Source organism: Lathamus discolor, chromosome 5 (genome assembly GCF_037157495.1).
Source record: "Lathamus discolor isolate bLatDis1 chromosome 5, bLatDis1.hap1, whole genome shotgun sequence".
NCBI lineage: Eukaryota > Metazoa > Chordata > Aves > Psittaciformes > Psittacidae > Lathamus > Lathamus discolor.
In genome coordinates, this window is record NC_088888.1 from 50,365,559 (window position 1) to 50,375,531 (window position 9,973).

Below are 9,973 nucleotides of genomic sequence, written 5' to 3' on the forward strand. Positions count from 1 at the left end.
CAGGTACTTGACTCTCAAAGGCAACGAGGGAAATATAAGGGACGAGCTTAAAATTAGGCTGCCACTGGTGATTTTGATAGAAACATCAAGTGGTAGACTGACTTCATAAAAGCTTTCCTGATCTCCTTGTTGCTAAAATCTCTAAGTGTCCTATACCTCAGAATCTCCTTAAAAGTCTCTACAGTGCAGATTATTTGTTGCCATCACAGACAAATCTGTAGTGTGTCAAATGTGAGGGCAGAATATGTTGAATCTAATCGCCTAACAGGAACATTAAGAGCAACTGTGTTGACAGTGTTATTCGTATTTGACTTTTTAATGTAAATTAGGTAAACCAATTTTTTCCCTCTGCTGCACTCAAGTGGCACTTCTCTGCAGAATTCAGTGGTATGACAATTCAGATCCTAGTTTGCCACAGAGGCTGACTTACAATAGTGACTTTATAAATTAGTTATTGTCTCGTATATCTGCAACATGGACAAGAACCCCCTGGATGGTTCAAAGGCATTAGATTTGCTTGTGTTGAACTTAATAAAGTGTAAAACAGTTTAGGTAATGAAGAAGTTGTTAACATCAGATTGTGACTAATTTTCTGTCTGCTACTAGGAGAAATGGCATTAGTTCCTGTGCCAGAACCTACAAATCAGTGTGGTGAAAAGGTAATTTTTAGACAGGGGTTCTCAGGAGAAAATAAGGGTAATAGTAAAAAAGGAGAAATTCCCCTTTAATATAATTTTTCAAAAGATTTCCTAGAAATTGAGAAAGTAGCTCAGAGGCTTTAGAAGTTCTCCCAAAATCAGAACTGCAAAAGGTCAACTGACAAGTCTTGTCAACAGATGACAGTTAAAGAGTGGTTACATAGCACTGAGACCTCTCTGCTAATTGTTTTCTATGTTGTAAATACCTGAACCTTTTGAGACTTTTTTTAGGGAATGGCTTATTTGCAAACTAATTTTCAGCAGCTATCATAAAAATGTGCAATGCCAAACACATTAAGTGCTTTTTGCATTATTCTTTTATGAAACATGAAATAGTTTTTACTAATACTTAGGAAACAATAGAAGTCAGGTCAAGCTTGTTCACATTAGTGGTGATTGATAGTTAAAAAAGGATTAGCCAAGTGATGCTTTGAGGTGTTTTAAACTAAACCATGAATACCAATTTAAAAATTCTTATGTACTGAGACCAAGCTTCAGTCATTAGGTGGTCCAGATGAACATGCGGCTGGGCACCAAGAGGCTTTCTGACCAGCTGACATGTATAAACATAATAATCCTCCTTTTCTCATATTATTTAATTTAAAATAATGTTTGCTATGATGTTTAAGCAGAAAATAAAAAACAAACAAAATCCCACACTCTCTTACTCTGATAGAGAAACCCTAAAGGGCTAAATTTTGGGGAAGAATGAGAAGAATACATCTGTGGTGCAGGTCCCAGCCTCTTTTAAAGCATGCATGCTACACAGATGAAAAACTGTAACCACTACAAGGAAATGTTAACAAGAAGCAATAACCTCTTCAGGACTACATAGTTGTCACATAAATGAAGCATGGAGTGCTGGGTTTTTTCCTCCCCACCTTCCTCCCCCACTCTCCCCCCCCCCACCTCCCTCTTATTTTCAAAACAAGTAACGAAGGTAGCACTAGATCTATTACAAGGAAAGTGAGAAGGCAACTGATGAAAGATTTAAAAATTCGAGGCTTCAAGGACCTTTTGAGTTTCAATTCAGGTGCTATAAAATAAGAAGATCTCAGCAGACTTTTCAAAATGCTCACCAGATAGAACCAGACTTTCAGTCACCTCTGCCCACTAGCAGGCACCTAAAGCAAAACAGTCTCTATGCTCCTTAGTCCTCACAAGCAAGGTGGGAATTCTGTAACAGCAGTGAGATTCTTTTTCCTCTCAAAATATATCCAGGCTTTCCTCTCAGAATTAACAACTGGTTGGAACAAAAGCTGTTCAGGAGGAAGTGTCATTTGGAGAAAATGCCCCATGAACAGAGTGTTCAACCTTTTGGGGGACACAGCAGTGGCACTCCACACAAACAGAGAGGGAACTTGAATGTTTTTTCCCATACCCTCTGGAGAGCACTAACTGCAGGCTGCTGGTTACTGAAAACATTCCAAGCTCTCATACACAGCAATTTTTCAGATCTGGCCATTTTGTTTAGAGACTGATGTAAATTTGAGCTTTTTTGAAAGCCTGACCAATTCTATCAGCTTTGATGAAGATATATAGCACAAACTTCATTCAACATCTTCATGTTGTACTGGTTTTTGTTACCATGCTATTACCAAGGTTATATTTTAGTTGTGGATATTATTATTATATATATAGTTTCATGGTTTGAAGAGGCAGGATGTTACAGCCCTACTACATGAAAAACATCTTGTGATATAGTGCAGTACATGTTGGTCCCTAAACAAAATTACTCTTTTCCTGTTATTCCTTAGCTTTTGAAATTACCACTTACATAGCTGTGCCATTGAAACAGATCACGGTCTATACCGAAAACAAGCAAGATCAGCCCAATCTGTATTACAAATGTATACACTTTTGCAGACGCTAGCACATAAGCTAAAAATCAACCGCGAGGATGTGATTTCAAATAAAATCTGATAAACTTTTTTTTTTTCCTGTGAGAAAGGAGGTTTGGAGAGTCGTGAAAGAAGAAGAACGCACTGCAGCTTCTGTGAAGCTATCAAAAGCAGCCCAAGGTACTACAATGCAGAGGAAGTTGTGGAAAACTGCTACGATACAGGTGTGGCAAAAGGCTAATAAAGCTAAAATTTGATCTAACTGATGAAGAGGAGTGCTTTTGCAATCTGAAAGCTCAGCGTGTCTTATCTTTCACAGACATAAATTCTCCTATTCATCTCAGTAGAACCACGCCGTTTCACGCTCTCACGCATCAGTCCGATTTGAGTCTTCTTTTTATCTTTCAGTCATTCTGCTTTTTAAAGCAGTCCTACAAAAACAAAGCAACTGTGCACCTGAAGAATTTGCTTGGTGAAGAAGCACATTCCTTTTTTCACCTTTCTAGCTGGCACATATAATTTAAGAAAGTGAAGGGGATTTTTTATTGACAATTTCAGAATTTGGATAATGTACCGTAAGCACAGTAGTTCTCTATGGTATATTATTTTCCACTTTATTTAGTATTGCAAAGGCATTTTCAATAATTCTGGGTTTTGTTTTAATAACAGTGTCCTGAGGTCTGCTAAAGCATAAAGCAACTCACTGGTCTCCCAAGTCTTGAACAGGCAAAGCTCCCTCCTCTACTTTGCTGATGTGCGCAAGTTCTCCTTTATTAATCAGGACTAATTATTGTTTTCCTGGCTGTCTTACAGTCTTCTAATGACTATATTGATTAAACTGGAGATATACTGCCTAATTAAATGTATGATGTCCATTCTGATGCCACTTGAACATCGTAATTAATAGACAATTGTATATTACGGCAATGTGCTAAACAGAAATGCCTGTAATACAGGGCCAAGTCATATCCCAACATTTTGAAAAGAAAGAGGCAGTAACCTTTTTCAACATGGCTGCCAGTTAATACAAAGCCAAAAGCATGATTTCTCCATGAAGACCTCATGCACCTGCTTTCATCTCTCTTGGTGTCTGTGAAGTCGTCTCCTTTCTGGCAGCCTTGTATGCAGCAAGACCCCATTCTATCTCACCTTCTCAGAGGTTTAAAGCCAAGTAAAGGTGGTAAGTTGAGGGAAACACAAAACCATACATCAGGTGTTGCCCATATTTAGTGCAATTCAGTGTACTGCTACATACATAAGTGAAGCTCACAGCGTTGCTACACCCTCGGTTTCTTGTGGAAACTGGTGCTCTTCTACAGGAACATTAGGCAGATGCTGTCTTCTGGGCTTCTTAAGCAGAGGTCCCAGTTCTCATTCTATACCAAGGTCATCGCACATAAAGGGGAAAGTAGCTACACCCCTTGGATAACAGCTGAATTCTTGGGAAAGTACTATGTTTTCATTTCTAAAGCATAGCAACCACCTAGAAATCATCATCTCTCTCTCCAAGGGATGATAATCCTTCCACATTAATGGTAGCTCTGCCATCCCACATTAGGACAAGCCCCAGACCTTAGCCAGTCCTCACAAGCACTGTAAGAAGTGTGATATAAGAAAAAAGGTTGGGTAAGGGGAAAGAAAAATAATGAAAACATGAGAATACACAGCCTTTCCTTCAGAAGGAATAAAGAGCAATTTCCAAAGGGAGAGGAAGTTGTTCACGGTAGCTCAGTATCATCCTCCAGGAGTTCTCTAGCTGATGCTGAGGTTTCTTAATTTCACTTTTACAGATGTATATTTTTCTGAGCCACTGCTGAGTTGCTGCATATTCAGACAAAACATGCCTACCTCCCACTTCATTCTTGGAAAGGTAAAGATCATTCTTTCCAAAAATGTCTTTCCTACATACAAATGGCTTAGTATCAGACACTGCTATGAGTGACCATGTAGAATACTGTATAAAGTTCCTGACTGCAGTTGCCCCATAAGTGTGTTTTATGCCTCTGTGACAATTAGCTAAACTTAATTTGACAGGATATTCTGTGCTCTACTTTCAAAATCCTTACACTGCCAGTATTAACACACGCCATAGTGAGATATTAGTTGGTGAGTTTTCTCATACCAGAAATTTTTGTGGGTAAGTAGTATAAACCTACCAGCTACAGGAAAAAAAAACACACAAAAACAACTTCTCTAACCATCTTCTAAATATTTGTTTCTTGTTTTTAAAATAACCTACTCAAAGAGAAATAGATCTTGCTGTTTGTTTCTGTATGCAATTCTTCTTTAGCTAAACTGTAACAAATTTGTCTCTGTGTGACTGGGAGAATCCTAGCTGCTCACCCCCACCTATTAAGAGGGAGAGGTCATCAGCTATGTTTATCCATTCAGGCAACCTGGATGTCTTATTTGGGTGGATAGTAAGCTAGCAGAAGCATATCATAGACCACCATAAGACTATGTGGCTTAAATAAGTAGCTAAAACTAAGTTCTCATCCATCCTCACTCACAGCTCCCACTGGGAAGAAGAATGGAATAAGAAAATCAAACTCAATAGGGCCCTTTCATTAGTTTAATTTCTATAGTTCAACATTGTTTACATAATAAAATGATAGCTACAGATCCTTCACTTTCTAAGAACACAACAAGTGAAAACATGTATCAAAATTACAGCATCAATGGACTGCAGATACCACACTACTAAGTATGTGCGAAATAAACTCCTAAATCATTTGACTTATTTTTTGAGAATTGTCTCTGACCCAAACTTTTAACTTAGTTTTTGCTGCTGAAGTCTGGCTTCTGGAACTGCTCTCTCTTCTATTTGATCCGGTTTTGATTTGTTAATTTTCTAATTTTAATTGAAGGTTTTAAAAAAGATAGATAGCTATCACAAGTCCAGATCTGAGCATCTTAAATCCTAGCAACACATCTCCCAGATCCCCCAGTCTGTTACAGGAAAAGAGAAATTATAAGTTCAGAGGTTCAAATATTGTTTTTTAATGCCATTTTATTGGAATGGTACTGTAGTAAGAACAATAGTAAAAATTAAATTAAAAAATGCTCTAAACAATTTTCAGTAAGATCTAGAAGAATTTTGTTTGCTAAAAAAATATTTGAGAAATTGACTTTGCATTTTAAATTTCTCTGATTAAATTGCCTTAACACAATGAATGCATTCTAACTCTCCGGTATTTACTAAAAGCTAATACTTCAGAGCTGACAAATTCCTACTACTGTCAAAAGAGACATTATCTGATTTCCACTGATTTACTGTGAAACTACAGAAAAAGGTTTTGATCCACCCTCGTTTGATTGCATATGTGGTGTCCAGTTTTGTTGCCCAGCTTTTCAGCTAACATTGCTCATCTTCAGCTGCCTAAATTAATGCAAATTGTGTTGACTAGAGAAAGAAAAAGTATCAGAACTACTAAACTGCTTTTGGACACTAGGCTGGCCCAATCCCCCCCCGGATGTAACCACTAATAACATCAGTTCAAAATCCTGAAGCTTGTGACTGAAAAGTGTAATTTTCACACTAGATGTAAATCCAGCATTTCACTGAAAGTGTAAAACCTGATGTCCCTGCTTTCTGGCTGAGGAACAAGAAAAAATGAATGCTATAATTCCAACACAGAGAATCCCATCTTCCACCCAAGAAGGATGTGGGAGGGGGAATACTGAGCCATCATTTCATTACAAAACACTTAATTTTGTTCTGGCAGCTGGTAGGACCCCAGCTGTCCTTTTCACTTTCACCCTGTGACAAACACATAGAAAGCTGTAATAATTTCAAGCATGAAAACAGAGAAAAGATGAACAATAGCGAGTTGCTAAGAATGCTTGTTTACATAGGATGTCTTCTTGGCTGCCCCAAATGACTTGTTTTTCTGTTAGCCCAACTGTACCAAGAGCTTTTGGCCATATACCTAGCTTGATCATAGGACAGATTAGGACTTAAATATTTCTTATAGTTAAATAAAGAGGCCTTATGTTTTAGTTTATTGGCAGTAATGCATTGCTAGCATTTCTGTTTCATACAGCCCCTATAAAGGAAATTAACAGTACATGAGAATTTTTTTTCTATGAGACTGAAAAATTACAAGAAAACCATCATAAAATACCAGCTTTCAGACTGTTCCTCATTAAAATATGCTTTAACTATTGATAGAAGGACCATGGGGTAAATGAGAAGGAATTACATCTGACTGAATGTCTCAATTACACCCCGTAATTGCAATGAAGACACTGGAAAATCAGTCTGCTTCAATGACCTACCTAGAGGTCTGGTAAGGGCAAGCAGAGGGCTGGGTTTCAGAAGAAATAGCACATAAACAAGGAGGAAGGGGAGCAAACAGCTGCTATTATAATGGTGTATTGATATACTAGTGTACAGAATTAAACATTTCACAGTTTAAAAAAGTGGCCTGCAATACACTGGATCAGACTCAGCAGAATGTGCCTTATTCTGCTGGAATCACTAGACCTTCTCTCATGACAAGTCTTGTCCACCCTGCAGAAATAAATTCAGAATGAGCAGCCATTCATACACATGAAACTTCTGCAATACACACTTTTTTTTTGAGGCAATATGACTGGAAATGCCAGTGTTTCGTCCACTGCAGAGGCCAACCTTAAATTGTATTTTGTTCTCAATACTGAATTGAGAATGTTCAGAGAAAGCATAGCAGATAAACTTTTCTTACTAAGGTAGAAAAAAAGCGTCATTTCCTCAGCTGAAGTCCACTTAGCATATTTACTATCAGTATCACCAGTAATAGTGGCTACAAAACACAGAGCAAAATGCAGATTATAGAGCTTAAAAACTATATTTCTCTTAAAAATATTATTACAAGAAGTGAGCTTAGTTCTAGGAAATTATTATTAAAACAATGCCTTACAGATTGTCTTTTGGAAACTTGGACATTTTAGTGTAGTTACAGTGTCATTCCTTACAGAACAGGTTATAGTCCCTATAGACTGAGGCTTCCCCTTAGACAAATTTCTAATTAGTCATCTAACAAATAGTATATTAACCTTTCTAAACTTGGGGTTAGAGAAGCAGTGCTTTAGTTCTTGAAAACAGCTAGCAGTTCACAGGAGGAGAGAATGGCATGGAGATTACAGAATAACAGTTCAACTAATGAAGCTTGACTTTGGGTTGTTAGATGATATGGGAAAAAAAATAATCCTGAAGTATCTTCAAAGAGATGGGCCACTAAAGAGTTTATCTGTGACAAGCCCTTTTTGTCTCTGCAGTCATCAGTGAGGATACAGCAAAGGAAATGGAGGAGCTGCAGTTATGCATTTGCAATACACAAAGTCCTTGTTTTCCCACTAGGCACTGCAGAATAGCAATTGTCCATTCACAGCACATATCACATCCTCTGCATTTCAGAGCTAATATTTTTGCAGTCCTTAAGCTAGCACGCTTCAGCTAAGTGTAGCTATTTTTTGTAACCCTTTGAGGTGCATTACATGAAGGAAGTAGGTTCATATTCTGTTCCTTGTTATATGAACTGATTTGTCAGGTATAATTCTTAAAGCTAGAATAAAATATTTTCAAATTGCAGAGGGTTTATATCCACAACTACATATCAAACAGAGCTGTAAAAGGTCTTATTTCACAAATTGGGAAAATAGGAAGATTGTCAGTATATTAATCCAATTAGCAATAGAAGTTGGCTGTGTTGAAATTATTTTAAAGACCATTCATAAACACACACACAGAGCCACACGCTCTGACAAGTAACTCCTCCTTTTGTATTTTAGAATCACACTTCTGAAAACAATGTTAGTTTTATGCTAGCAGTTGCTTTCGTTTCCTGTAGCACACACTGTTCACTGTAATGCTGCAACACTCATTCAAGGCAGATCAGTACCTCAAATATGAATTGAACCTATATGCCATCAAACAGACATCAGGCTACATTAATTCAACTTCCAAGCAAATTCTCACTTTTCTCTGTTATAGTAGCAAAACCTATCTGAAAATTGGTGCTGATACAAGACAATCAGCTCCTTTCCTTCCCACTGAGGATATGCTTACAAGTCAAAGTGCAGGCTGCTGCTTAATTTTGAACTTCTGAACCCAAACCAAGTAAAGCAACCTAAGCATGAATTAAAAAAAAAAAAATGTGATACATGTACTCCTAAAAACGAGGCCGATATTCTTTTCTGCTTGACCTGTTTATTTCCAACTCTTTCTCTCTCTGCTCTAACTCTCAGACAAACTCACAGTCCCCTCAGGATAAGAATGAGTTTCTGCTTACTTCTCCATTCATCCAAGCCAGTCAAGTCCCAGGTCTCCTCTCCTGCCACAGAGCAGTAGGAAAACATATATAAAAAACAATCACAGTTTCCTCAGTGGGGTCAGAAGGGACTACAGTAACGGATTCTTTCGGCAATCTTCTTTAGCCATCAAATGGTTAAATCAACATAAGTTAAAATTTTCATGTAGTTTGAATAAAGAGAAAAAGGGAGGAAATTCAAAAACCGGTTGCTGTAGTAACAATCACCAGTAAAAATCTTTTCTACTAAATAATAGTATCAGCTCCCTCTCCCCCTCGCAATTTTAGTTCCCCTTCAAAAATAATCATGCTGCCTCTTTTAGATTTGCTGTACATACCTCAACCATTAAACAAGACATTTAACCATACTGGCAGTTCTGTGACCTTTGAATGCCGTGAAATCTCTAAGCGGTGCAGCTTGTTCATGAAGACTTGTACTGCAGAATCCAGTAACTGCATCCAGGGTTAGGAATAGAATTAAGTAACAAAAGCAAACAAAAATAAAAATTAAAAAAAAAAGAAAAGGAAAAGGAAAAACAAAAAAAGAAAGAAAAGAAAACCTCCCCAAGTCCCCCAACCCAGCCAATAAAACCACCTTAAGAAGCAAAAAGACTCGGCAAGAGAGTGCACTTTTCTGCCTGTATCAGGGCTGGGGTAGAGCTGAGCTTGCTGCAGTCTGCCTGCCTGTGCGAGCGAGCCGAAGGCCGTGCAGGGCTGGGAGGTGCTGTCAACTGCCACAGGCGCGGGAGAGCAGACCAATCCGCGTCCGCACTGTCAGCTCGGTGGAGTGAAGCCTTTGCTGTTTATGTTTCCTCATTTCAGGAGTGACGTCAAAGGGTTTAGTTTTTCCTCTGCATGTGCTATTAATTTTGAACGACTGCTATGGGAAGAATGTGGCAGTGATTTAGGCATGCTATCCTCTCAAAAGAAACCAGAGTCATGATTTATCTGTCCTGGATTTAGCCTAGAAATATTTTATAATGAGAGGTACCAGAAAGATCCAAAATATCCTCACAAAATGGGGAAAGGCTATAAATATGCTTATATGTACTGAAGTATTCTTAAATATACCCAAGATGCTGGTTATCTGTATGGGTTGTGGTGCAAAAATCAGATTGATTCTGTCCTTGCCCTGAAGCAAATC

At 38.0% G+C, this 9,973-nt stretch overlaps 1 protein-coding gene across 4 annotated transcripts in view; it reads right to left on the bottom strand.

Annotated features, from left to right (window-relative positions):
• Nucleotides 1–9,604, bottom strand: part of PDE7B (phosphodiesterase 7B) — a 174,711-nt gene extending 165,107 nt beyond the window's left edge. For 3 of the 4 annotated variants that reach the window (XM_065680807.1, XM_065680804.1, XM_065680805.1), the window contains exons 1-2: nucleotides 9,425–9,604; nucleotides 9,168–9,282 (exon numbers count right to left, since the gene is read on the bottom strand). In XM_065680807.1, the coding sequence (XP_065536879.1) occupies nucleotides 9,168–9,188 (21 nt within the window). In that variant the 5' untranslated portion in view covers nucleotides 9,189–9,282; nucleotides 9,425–9,604. The remainder of the gene's footprint in view (nucleotides 1–9,167; nucleotides 9,283–9,424) is intronic. The other variant, XM_065680808.1, reaches the window with a different exon arrangement.
• Nucleotides 9,605–9,973: the final 369 nt, after the last annotated feature.